The 13,218-nt window shown below is 41.1% G+C and overlaps 1 protein-coding gene across 8 annotated transcripts in view; it reads left to right on the top strand.

Moving 5' to 3' along the window:
• The window catches only part of TRMT11 (tRNA methyltransferase 11 homolog), a 71,223-nt gene extending 59,771 nt beyond the window's left edge, over positions 1-11,452 (top strand). For 5 of the 8 annotated variants that reach the window (XR_002343018.1, XM_013992584.2, XM_001928661.5 and 2 more), the window contains one exon: positions 1,407-1,979. Coding sequence is in view for 6 of the 8 variants with exons in the window: in XM_013992584.2 (XP_013848038.1) it covers positions 1,407-1,538 (132 nt within the window). In the remaining 2 variants the exon portion in view is untranslated. Of the gene's footprint in view, positions 1-1,090; positions 1,220-1,406; positions 1,980-9,548 lie in introns of those variants that run through there. The other 3 variants (XR_001305933.2, XM_013992582.2, XM_013992581.2) reach the window with 3 other exon arrangements.

Raw genomic sequence — 13,218 nt, 5'->3', positions numbered from 1 at the left:
GCTTGTGAGAATTTGGAACTGTAATATGCTTAGTGCTATGAAATTTAAGTAGCCATCCTTGTTTAGAAATGAATCAGGAGTTCCCATCGTGGCTCAGCGGAAATGAATCTGACTGGGATCTATGAGGACTTAGGTTTGATCCCTGGCCTCGCTCAGTGGGTTAAAGATCTGTCATTGCCACAAGCTGTGGTGTAGGTTGCAGGCATGGCTCAGACCTGGTATTGCTGTGGCTGTGGTGTAGACCAGCAGCTACACCTCTGATTCAACCCCTAGCCTGGGATCTCCCACGTGCCGTGGGTGCAACCCTAAAAAGACAAAAGACAAAAAAGAAAAGAAAAAGAAGTGAATCGGAAAATCTGGTCATGTTTAATGATTTGGTTTTTTGTATGATTAAAAAATATTCTGTGGCAAAATCATTTCTGAATAAACAAATCAGCCAACCTTATTTTTGCTAAACCTTGGTTTTTACTAATCGAGTATGAGAGAGAATGTGGGTGTTCACCTCATACAGGAATGAGAAAAAATACAAAAATATTTTAAGGATTGTTATATCCAGGTATATCTGTAGATACCTTTTTAGTACTGAAACCAGGATAAAGAATTAGGCTTCATATTTTCTAATTGTCTCCACACCTACTCTCAAAATCACATTAATCCATGTGCAATTAAATATGAATTGACAGGAGTACATGGGAAGTGAAATTTTATTTTGAGATGACTAGTGACATTCGGCTGATATGCTGATATTTCAGTGTATTCCTCAGTTTTCTAAGCTGAAACATGGCATTCTAACCCACGTTAATATTTCCAATTTCCAGATGTCAGTCTGAGCACTAGTCCTCACCTGTCTCTGAAGACTGAAAGAGAGGAAATCCCTTGTTCAGCCTGTATCTTCATCTGCTGAATTTACTTAAAGTTGCCAGGAATAGTTTATTTCATTAACTTAGCATGGTAATAAGCCCACACCAGTTTTATTGATCTGTATGGCATCATACAGATGCAGTAATTTGTTGCACACACCATTGGAGTAGAAGCTTCCTTGTTTGATAATTCTTATGGTCACAGATGGTTTCCGTTTGTGCTGAACTAGGAATTGGAAGATGCATGTGGTTGTCTCCACTTGTTGCCTGGGATGATTCTTTTTGCCCTCTCTGGGTCTCCATTTTCCTAGTAAAAGTATTTGTGCAGTTTATGCAGAGGACTTTGTGGATCAAACGAAGTAAGTAAAAACACTTTGGATACCCAAGCATGATACATATATAAATTGGTTGTATATTTCTAATTCAGGTAGTAGAAGAAAACAAATGTGTACTAGAGAGATTTCGCGTAAAGTGACTGCTTTGGCTGCAGGCTAACTAAAGAAATAACTCAAACATCTTTATTTTCTGTATTTTCCGACCAACCAGAACCGGGACCAGTATTCACATCTGCTGAGTGATCACTTTCTGCCATACCAAGGTCATAATTCCTTCCGTGAGAAATATTTCAGTGGGGTAACAAAAAGGATTGCCAAAGAAGAAAAGTCTAGCCAGGAGTGAAAATTAAGATTTTGACAATGGAGAAAGAATAAGGATTCGATAGAAAAGACATCTGGGATGTGACCTTTCGTATAAGATACAGAAACCATGTACTGTTTTGAATAATTTTATATAACATAATACATGCCACAAAGTCAGCAATTCTTTTAGTGTTAGCTTTGTTTTACAGACTGTTTTGTTGTATGTGGTCTCTTGAACTTAATTTATATTTATATTTTCAAGTATTATGGAAATTGAAAACAGTTATATTTTTGGTAATTAATTTACAAAGGGAACTAATAGTATTGATTTTTTAAACAGATACGTTATGTATATGCTGGATATGTTATAGGCCGTTAATAGTGGTTGAGAGTTTATTCATTAAGTAGATGTTTTTAATTTGGTCTTTGATTGTAATTGATTTACATTTTCACTAATAAAACTTATTGAGGATTCCTAAAATTGTGTAGTATTCAGTGCTTTTCAGGGGGGATATGATGAAGGAAATGAATTATTATTTATAAATCCCAGACAAGTAATAACAGTGATAATGGTGATAATGAGAAAGGCTAGGACCTGACAACCTAAAAAGATTCCAAACTCCTTGAGGCCTGTCCACATCTGAAGCTCGTCTGTACCTTGGATTTGCTCCTGCATTCCTAAACCTTGACTGTCGGTCAACTTAACTACCCACAATTTTTGGTTTAGAAAGTAACCGATAGTTAAAAGCAGTAACAACAACACAAATCCTTGATGGTTCCCTAATGGTATTAGGTCTAATCAGAGCTCTTTGAAATAGAAGCTATATTTTTCTTGAAGGAGAAACTTTGCTGAGTCTACATTGTGTCCATCATGAAAATATCTTGTTTGGAAACCACCATACCCATTAATTCAGGATGCTAATAGCTTTCCTGCCTTCGGTGGTCAAAGTACCTCAGCAGGGCAGCAGTAAACGAATCCTCTATTTCTAACCAGAGCCTATTTTTATTTATACTATTATTATTATTACATTAGTGTTACTGCTGGCTTTTATGGGCTCACAATTTGAACATGCAGAGCTTAGGACCTCTGGAAGACCAGCGCTGCCCAAGCAGAGAGAGAGAGCAGACCATCTGCTTAGTTCTCCTCCTTTTCTCATCCTGCAGCTCTGAATTTCAGCAGCCGATCTCAAACATTTCAATGATTGTTTTGTTTGGGTTTCTGGATGTGATTTTGTACACTGGGGAAAATCTAAAAGTATTCAAGGATGATTTATTTTCAGTATTTCTGTTGTAAGCCATCTTATTTAAAATTGTTTGAGGTTATGTGGGGAGTGGGTTTGAAACTTTGTAGCTGACTAAATTTGGAATATGAGATTTTAACATTGTTTTATTTTTTTGGTTGTTGCAAAAACTAGTATAAATTAGATCTGGAAAATTTACAGCATTCACTTTAGTTACTCAGTTCTTGAAAGTTGTCCAACATTTAGAAAAATATTTCAAATTAATTTTGTCTTAGTACCACTCACTAATGGAGGCTTTCTAATCTTTAATTCTTCAATACTGTGAGGCTCATTTTCATATGTATCAGTAAGTTCAGTCTCCCATTTCTGAAATGTCACTAGACTCAAAGTGTGAATTTGTGCAGTTATTTTAAGATTGGTACCCAGAAGTGAAAAAGAAACCCAATCACTTTCAACCAACTTTGATTTTAGAGCAGAGGTTACACATCCTCTCATTCTAAAAAGAGAGATTTTATCTTTTGGCATCAGGATTTTATCATTTTCTCCATAAGTTAGAGAAACAGTTCCAGGATAGCTTTCGTTTTATGTATATTCCTCATGTACTTACCAGTAGAAATATCATCCAGTAAAATGTCTGCATGTTAGGTAGTCCTGTGGTAAGAATTTACAGTATAATTTGTGAGTGAACCCTAGGTGGTCTGTGGGCCGGCCTATATAATGGTTATAATATGATGGAATCTGTAATTTTGTTTCTGGCGTATATTAAAACATCCATAAAATCCAGACAGTTACCTTGGTGGTGTTTGATCATAAACAACCTCCTTCCTATCCATTCTGGCGGATTTTTTTTTTTTTCCTCTGCTTTGATAGCTGGGCAGGAATAGTGGAGTAGGTGGTCTTTTGAGGTATTTAGCCAAAGTGGCCAGAAGATTTGAAAAAGTTTAAAATCTGCTATAGGTTTCTAGCCGCTTCCTGCCCTGGGTGACCCACGTTTGGGCCAGTTTGCCACTAACTTCCTTATGACTAATTCTTTAAATACAGAGATTGAGCAATAAAACATTTTCAAACCATTTAAACTCTGGGCAGTAAGTCAGTGTAACCACTGTTTTCCTTATGGAGAAAACTCACTTAAAATTTGGTATTCCCTACATGTTTAAGAAGAGTGGTGATTACAACAAACGGACTTTATTTCAAGGTTGGTAGGGAAAAGTAGAGTTTGTGCTCACATACGAGGTGCATTACAGATGCACAGATGCTTTTAAATGTGTTTATGTTACTGGATGAAAAATAGGCTTTAAAAGTTTGGGACAGACAATTTTGAGGTAATATGCTTTATACTCTTACAATGAAAGAATCAGGAATTTGGCTTCTTTTTTTTTTTTTTTTTTTTTTTTTTCTGGCCACACCTGTGGCATGAGAAAGTTCCTTTGCCAGGGGTTGAACTTGCACCATAGCAGCAACCCAAGCCACTTCAGTGACAATGCCAGATCCTTAACCTCCTGTGCTGCAGGAGAACTCCTTGACTTTTGTTTAACATCAGGAAATTAGATGTTAAGGTTATATTATCTAGATGCCAATATAAGCAAATTTGACTCTTGAATCAAAGGCCTTAGTCATTTTGGGTTAAAAAACTAACCCATGCTGGAAGTGTTATCAAGTATTGCTAATCCAAAGAGAAGAGTAATAAAACAATGTTTATTTGCTGGACACTGGAGGTGACACTTTTGCAGGGAAGTGATCTTTCTATGCCATTCTAATCTCCCTTGATAAAGCACAATGGAACTAAGCTGATGTTAATGGTACAGGGAAAAAAATCCTTTGTAGATAAAACATAAATAAATAAATTCATTCATGGAACATAGGGGTGGAAATGGAGGTGGATGTTGCTGAGGAAATGATGACCTTACTGTTAATTTTTCCTGTTTGACCAAAAAGGAGTAAATTACACCAGAATAAGGACTTTGGCTCTTTTTACAAGAGCATGGTTTTGCTCCATTATAAAGTTATTTAGAAAACTAAACGCTTGTAAGAATCTTTCTTCTTAGAAGAATTGTATTCATAGAATAAGTGAAGTCTACTTTGATTTCCAACTCACCCACTCCCTTTTTTCTCAGATATTTATCAAGTAATGTGGTTTATAATCCAAACATTAAAAAGTGCCTTAACCCAGAACATACACATGAGCACAATAACACTAGACTGATGATGTTTGTACTTTATAAAACACTGAGATCTTCTCTAAAACAGAGTGGTTTGAGAACATAAGGTCTAGAGTGTAAAGAATTGTAACGGAATGATAAACATATCTGTGATTCTATCGAGCCATAGAATCAGAGACAGCACATTCCTGGCTATCCTTTGGCCAAAGCTTACTAGGGAACCTGACCCTATTCCCTTAAGCAGAGGTCTGCCTCAGGATGTTCATATGCTTCACTATGTGGGATAAGCAAGTTGACATTTAGACATAACTGAGGCCAACCTGGAATTTGGCTCTTATCCTTTCCTTCATGAGCCATTGTAGACAGGCTTTTGGGGGGAGAGGGCTAAATTCTCATGGCAGTCTCTTAAGAAGCTGGGATCATAAAACAAAATAGGCTTAATAGATGACTGTTAAGATAAACCAGCTTCACTTTGTGTAACTGCTAGTCTTATTTCTTGGAATATTAGGATGTGCTTAGTATATTTTTGTTCTAGAATTTGAATGTTCTTGCTAAGATAGTCATATCACAATGATGCCAAACTGAATCACCCAAAATGAATCTGCTTTGACCTCAGTGACTTTAAAATCTCTCTTTTAATCAAGGCTTCCTGACTCTCTCTTCAGGGCTTATCAGAAGAACTCTTTATTTTGTCTAACATCTAGCAGTGAAGATTAGTTGGGCTTATGTGTGAAGTTAGTCAAGATTTTTTAAAGGCAGAGGAGAAAATTAAAATTGGAAATGAAATGGTACTTTGCTTGGGCTTTAACAGACTGCCCACATATTGTCGGACTGCCCATGTATTGTATCTAAGGAGTACATTTGTGAAATGGATCATGATGGTCAGAGCTGGTATTGGTGAGCTTAAAAATCTGTAAAGGCTCTTTTATATTTTGTTTGTTTATAAATCGTGGACTGGAATATCTTCACAAGTCTGAGTGCTTCCAGCACAAATAGCAAACTTTTTGCATTATTTTTCTATAGTTTTTACTTGTTGGGAGTCAATTCGCCTTAGAAGTCTTGCATTTCTGTGTATCTTATTAAGGAGGCACTGACACCCTGTATCCTAGACTGTCTTGGTGGATGGGTGAGCATCCTTGGTAGAGAGAGGGTCTCTACTTCCTCTCCCTCCTCCAAAGCAGAAAAACACCATTAGCAGAGTTCCCATCGTAGCTTAGTGGTAACAAACCTGACTGTTATCCATGAGGATGTGGGTTTGATCCCTGGCTTTGCTCAGTGAGTTAAGGATCTGGCATTGCCGTGAGCTGTGGTGTAGGTCGCAGATGAGGCTCAGATCTGGCGTTGCTGTGGCTGTGGTGTAGGCTGGCAGCTGCAGCTCCAATTCAACCCCTAGCCTGAAACTTCCATATGCCCCAAGAGTGGCAAAAAAGAAAAGGAAAAAGAAACACCATCAGCAAACTACTCTCATCAAAACTGAACACCTGAGCCATCCAACCTCATACTTCCAATGTGGAGTGGATCAAATAGACTCACGATTACCAAGATGAGAAGAACCCAACAAGCCTCACTTGTCAGATGGAACTAGTATATTCAAGAATGCAGCTGGCTTAGACTTTGTTGCATCTTGGATTTACATAAAAAAATGGCTGCTATCCATGAAGGGAAAATTGATCCCCCATTCCACTGCCTGAAATGAAGGGAATGGCTCAGTGGTGTCTTTGATTTATAAAGGTTTCATTTGGGAGGGTTTAAAAATACATTTAAGTTATAATCAGGAGATTCCCCTAAAAGCCTGCTGCTTCTTTCACCGATGGATTGGCCAAACCAAAACCCCATGGTGTTCAATGAGCTGCTATGGCTGCCTCAGTCTCAGCACCAGGTACACTGACCTGAAAATGCATGTGGTTGATCTGATCCATGGGCAGAACTCAAAGCTGTTTTCGTTACTTCAGCCAGTACCCTCTGTGCTGAGCCTTGTTATGTTTTTCTAACTCAGGCTGTTGCTAACGACCTGCAGTTTGGTCTGTCCCTTGGAAAACTACAAATTGGCAGGTTAAAGACACACTTCCTTAGGGGCTACAAACAGTGGAAACAGATTGTGGCTGCTGACAGAGCTGTCTGGATCATTCCCTGATGAGACCGACTAGAATGAAGATGTTGGCTAGGTCAACAGCACCCAGATTGCCATGACTGTCCTGCACAGGGCAGCACATCCACCAGTGTATGGCTAGGACACAAAGTAAAGGACTGTGTTTCTGATGCAGAGCTACCATTTGGTGCCAGACTTGAGACTCCTGCCAAAAGTAGACCTGATTGCTTTGCGGTAAAGGAGACCACATCGCACAGAGTGTTGGCCAGCCTACTTCTGGCAGACGATTATTTCAGATCTTTGCCCCCACTCTCAGAGCTGTTGGTTGTATGTCACTGCTGTTGGCACTTTCTCAGGTTACAGTGTTACTGTTCCAGTCTGATTAGTTGACTTCAGCCACACCACTTTGGAACTAATCGGTGTCACGTGTTTGGCTTTCTGGACCATTTGGTATGACAATGGTATTATACCTTTTATTGCAAAAGCCACTCAACCATGGGCTGATAGTCAAGGTATTTGATAGACTTTCCATGCTTCCTACCATCCACAGGCATCTGGAATTTTTGAGCTTTGGAAATTTTCTCTACATTGTTCGGTGTTTTCTCTGGCAGTCATTTATCAAGCCTTCTCAGAAAGGCTTAGTACATCACTCCAGAGTTAGCTCTGAATAGTGCAGTATTTTGTCCTCTGTCTGACACCTAAGTCTTGTAATTGGTGGGTTTCAATTCAGAGACAGTTTGTGATCAATAGCTTGAGCCTCAGGCTGGGAAACCAGTACCGAAGAGGGAGCTGTGACTGTTTTGTCCAAAATAAGACTCCTCTACCTGGTATGCTTTATTCATTTTGAAGCAGGAAAACCAGTATTTTCAGCTGATTTCTCTTTAATTTTTCTTCTCTTTCCATCTTCCTCCCGATCCCCCCCAAAATGTAATTTTTATTCCTATTTTGTTTTAATGGTAACTGCTATTCCCTGTACAGATAGGTGTGCTATAGTTCTTTTCCTGTTATACCTGTTCTAAGGCTTGCCTGCTGGTGATTGGTTGATGCAAAGGCATAGAAAGATCATGGTGTGTAGGGAATTATGTACAATTTAGAATCACTTAAGGGTGGTGTGTGACCTGGGAATCAACAAAGTAAGAGAGATTATGGCAGGGCTTTCTGCCCCCAACCCCCACCCAGGATTTTCAGTGGGAAGTGGGTATTATCAGGCTTGGTCTATCACCATCATTCCAGTGATAGTGGCTTAGAATGGAGGGAGATAGACTAGAATCTGGAATGCTAGTCAGAAGGTTGCTGCAGTCATCCATCCAGGTTAGAGATATAATGATCTTAACTAGAGCAGTAGTAGTAAGGATTGAATGTGGGATATTTGGAAGTTGAAATGAGCAGGTGCTAGCAATTGATTGGACACAGGGATGAGTGATGAGTGATGTCCAGAGTTCCAACTGGGTGACTGGGTGGATGGCAGGACACAAGCCGGAAGGTGGAAAAAGCAAGTGTTTAAGATTGGACATCTTGGAAATGAGAAGCCTATGAAACAGGCACAGAGAACTGCACAGCAGGCTGTTGAGTATTCAAGACCAACAGCTGGAGAACGATTGCATATGTGACCTGCATGAGACAAGAGCTACTCTACAGCTCTAAGGTTCATTCTGTTGCATTGTCGCCCTGAATGATATGTATGTTTAGCAAAGAGAATTGGCATGACCCAGTACCCATGAGACTGGATCAGGCAATTCAAAAATTATTTCAGTAAGATTATACTCGTATTACTAATGAGATGAAGTCACTGCATTACACTGTACTGGAAGCTGCAGAGAACAACACTGGCTTTGGGGTGATGTGCTTCTACCTGTGCTTCTACCCATGCACATAGATAGGTGCATGCATTCCATTTGTTGTTGTAACTCATCATAGAGTTAGAACTTAAAAAAATGATGAGCTGTTGTTAGTTTCTTGCATGACCAGCCTGCTAAAGAAACACACAGGCCGCCACTGTTTGGACTTTGGATGTAGAAAAGGAAAAACTCAGGTTTTTTGTTTTTGTTTTTGTTTTTTTCACTCTAATCCTTCTCTTTTAAAATTAAAAATACTTCTCCTTTCTCTTTTTAAAATAACTCTGTAATAGCTTTGGGGAAGCAACATAGAATTTACAAAGTAGGCCAAAAATGGGGAAATTTTTAATTAGATTGGGGGTTTTGATTTTTTCACTTACTAAAAACTGTTGGACCCAAATCCCAATATCTCTCTACCATCTTTTTATTTATTCTTATGCATTTGGCAGACTTCAGGACAAAACCTCTTCCCAGCTGGGCCAAAAATCTTTTCTGAAGCTCCTACTAATTTGGATTAAACTGACTACTTGAAAGCTTCACACAGAAATCCTGCCAGGAAATGTCATGAGGTCCCTTGACAGTTAATTCTACAAACAGTCATCTTTTGGAGCAAAATAGACAAAAGTTTATTTAAAAATTTTTGTCTTTGTTAGCTTGCTTGCTTTCTTAGTTTTGGAGAAACAGATCAAGAACCTAAAAATGACAGAACTTTGTTTTTGCCTCCAGTTTGGCTTTCTGAACCCAAAGAGAGGAATTTGCACGATGCAAAGTGGGTTCCTAAGGAAGAAGGGCAAGATGAGTGCCGTGAAATGAGTGAGGCTTCTATGGGAGGCCATGATGTGTATCCACGAGCTGTGACTGGTCCAGGAGACCCAGCCCTCAGCAGGTGCCACAGAACCCAGAGCTAGACCTGGAAGCCTATCAAGTTGATCTCTGTATACTTTGCTGCCGTTCTCAACAATGAAAAAGACACAGCCCCATCCTCTATGAGCTTATAGTCGCATGGGCTACAGATGGTAGTAAACAGAGGTAAGTGGTCAATTCAAATAGCAGTCAGTCTTTCCAGAGGCTAAGTCCAGGGTGAGTACAAGAGGAGCAATTAACCACTTCAAACAGTGTAGGTGTGTTAACCATATGTTTCTGTTATTTTGACTTGTGGAGCCTTGCTGACCCAGCAGAGACTGCTCCTTCCAGGCCAGCCAATTCCTAGAGGTAGTAAAGGACTCCTGCAAATGTGCCTCATATGCGTTATGCAAACAAAGCAGCCAAGAGCCCAGATATGCCTCCCCCGCACCCCCAACCTCAGGCTCAGGTTCTTACACTCTGGGCCACCATTCCCATGTCATAATCACTTGAGGGCTAGGTACAGGCATCTAGGGACAGACCCTACACCCCAGAGACCACTGAAACTATTTACACTAGCCAATCCCCAGCCTGCTCACCCTGCTTTGCCCCTTGTTACTATGGGAACCCCAATAAAGACTCTTGCCCACATTTTCCCCTCATTCCCCTCTGCCCTCTGACCAACTTGTGTGACCCTGCATGACAAGGCATGCCCTCTTGGGAACTTTGAGGAACAAACTATCTTTTCAATGGCAATTGTATTCTGAGCTGTTGGTCTCACCATACCTGAATAATCATAAAATCTCCTTTTTTAAATACAAGGGGTGGGAAAGGATTGGATCTAGGAAGACTTTGAGAGAGGATGACATATAGGTAGACTCCTGAAGAAGGAGGAGTAGAAATTTCCAAATGATGTCGGGGGTGAGGGCAGAACAGAGATTCCATGCAGAAGGATCAGCATCTGGAAAATCACATTTGGATAACAATTCCAGTAGTTTGTATGCCTGGAGCTAAGCTCAATGTGTTGGATGAAGAGAAGAATTGAAGCTGGAGAGGAAATTAGGGCCAGATCATGAAGCACTTACTTGCCTTGCTAGAGAGTCTGGGCTTGAACCGGGAGAACTCCCTCTCTGTGATGACTGTTCCCTTATGCTGCTGTCAAAGCTCTTCAGGAAGTTTTAGCGTCTTACAAAATGGCACGCCGTTGAGGTGCATGACTTCCTTGACAAAGGTCCTATGGTGGTGGAGTTTGTGGCTTTGCCCTCGCTCGAGGGTCTCTTCCTCCCTTGGTTCTGGGTCTCAGTTAATGACCTCTGAGTGCAGCAAGCCACATACTCAAGGCGGCTTGAAGCAAAGCCTTACCACCTGGGAGCCTCAGTTTCTTCAGCCTAAAGCCTTCCTAAGTTCCCAGTTACACTGTGTGAGAGATTTCCTGGCTAAATGCAGCCCAAACCTCCCTGATCCTGACTGACAGATACTTGCCCCAGAGCCAAGAAACAATCTTAAGTTGGCCTCCTGCATTGAGGGAGATGATTTTTATTGGTTTCACTCTTCACACAGTGCTGACGGTGTGGGCCTGCAGAAGAGCAAGCTGATGAAAATAAAGACTGAGTTGCCAGCTCGTATGTGTCCTTATTTCCAAGGACAAACACAAACCCTGTCTCCGGGAGCTGCTTCTCTATTCCAAGACAAATGAGCTGTTGAAGTGTCATGATTTTGAAATCCTAGCAATATACATAAAGGATATTTTACTGATCAACCTCAAGGAATTTGTCATAAATAAAAAATGTTTTGTGATTCAAATACTGGTGCTTTGTTTTGGAGCTTTGCCTTGGGGTCCATTGTTCTGGCATCAAAGACATGGAGGGTTCCCTGAAGGAAAATGGCTCAGAATTGCCAGCACTTCTCTTTCCCATCTCCTTGAAGTAACCTACCAAGAGCATCCAGCTTTATTTTTTCCTTTTGGTCATCATATTCTGATGACCCTTTAAAAACCCAACCATAATGACGAAAGGGAAGGCAAGATGAACTCCCCATAGCAGTCCTTGTTTGTCATCCTTCTTTACCTTTCTGGTCCCTTTCCCTCTATCATTTACTTTTTGCCTCTCCTTCAACACTTACTGCATTTATTGCATGCCTGATACATACCAACCACCAACCACACTGGACAAAAAGATGTTATAATGTGTCTTTCTTGGGCTGAAAACTTCATAGTCAGTCTTTGGTTAAGCTCTTTTTTTTTTTTTTTTTTTGTCTTTTTGCCATTTTCTTGGGCCGCTCCCGTGACATATGGAGGTTCCCAGGCTAGGGGTTGAATCGGAGCTCTAGCTGCCAGCCTACGCCAGAGCCACAGCAACGAGGGATCCGAGCCTTGTCTGCAACCTACACCACAGCTCACGGCAATGCCGGATCCCTAACCCACTGAGCAAGGCCAGGGATCGAACCCTCAACCTCCTGGTTCCTAGTCGGATTTGTTAACCACTGAGCCACAACAGAAACTCCTGGTTAAGCTCATTTTTGTTACACTATTAAAAATCATATTTATTCTGTGTTCCAAATTCTGGTACTTAAAAAGAAAAGCAAGAATAGCAAACAAAAAAAAGCTTGACTGTAGCACTTTCAGTATACTTTTCTCTTGCTGGGGTACTAGTGAGGTTGGGAATGGTGGGGAGATAGGCTGGGGATATATTCACTCCTAAAAGAACTGAAAAAATTTTTCCTTTGGTGTGTATTTCTTTTCATGCCTTAACCATTTTCTTTACATGTTCGTATTTCCCCGTATAAAGCTCTACAATCATCTTTTTTACGCTTCCTTCATGTTCTATAAACTTCTCCAGTTCTTAAAAAAAAAAAAAAAAAATTTCAAAAGGGTATACCCAGTGAAGTTTCCTTCCCTCCCAGTGGGTCCCTTAAGCACCCAGCTCCCTGCCCTGGAGACAGCTCCCATCACAGATGGCTTAGCTCAATGTCCAGTAACATAGGACAGTCCGACTGCGAAGCCATGATTGCAACACCCATGCGGAACCACAGCAAGAACAAAGTGTGTGACTGACCCTTTCCGGTCTCCCCAACCGGGGTCTTCCTGCCCAGTGTGGTTCGAGCCAAAATGAGACTGAATTCAGTTCAGAAGCAAAGGAGAGTTTTATCCTTTGATCAGAGAATGGAGAGATGAGAGCTCCCGGAGTCCACATCCTCCCGGGCCAGCGGGTGCAGCAGGGCTGCTTGGTCGGGTCCTCATGGGGAAGCGGCGGCAGGGGGTGGGGGTGGGGGTTGGGCAGTGTTCGCACAGGTCTGGCGCAAGCGCAGCTGTGCTGCTCGGGGCTCCAGACCTTAGCTCCGGGCACAGATTCTCTGCCCGCGTTCGCCGCCATCTTGCATTGCGGTGTCTTGCGCCGCTGCACCTGGTCCTGAGCTGAGGCATTAGCTCAGCCCTTGCTTGGTGGGAATGCTGGTCTGAAGAGACTGCCGCAAGGCCTCTGCACGGAGCACCTCATCAGCAAGTGAAACTAGGCTAAGCACAAAGGAAAAGGACAAAGGTTAGATTTTATTTTGT

The sequence above is a fragment of the Sus scrofa genome, chromosome 1 (genome assembly GCF_000003025.6).
Source record: "Sus scrofa isolate TJ Tabasco breed Duroc chromosome 1, Sscrofa11.1, whole genome shotgun sequence".
Taxonomy (NCBI): Eukaryota; Metazoa; Chordata; class Mammalia; order Artiodactyla; family Suidae; genus Sus; species Sus scrofa.
This window is presented reverse-complemented; position numbering and strand designations above follow the sequence as displayed.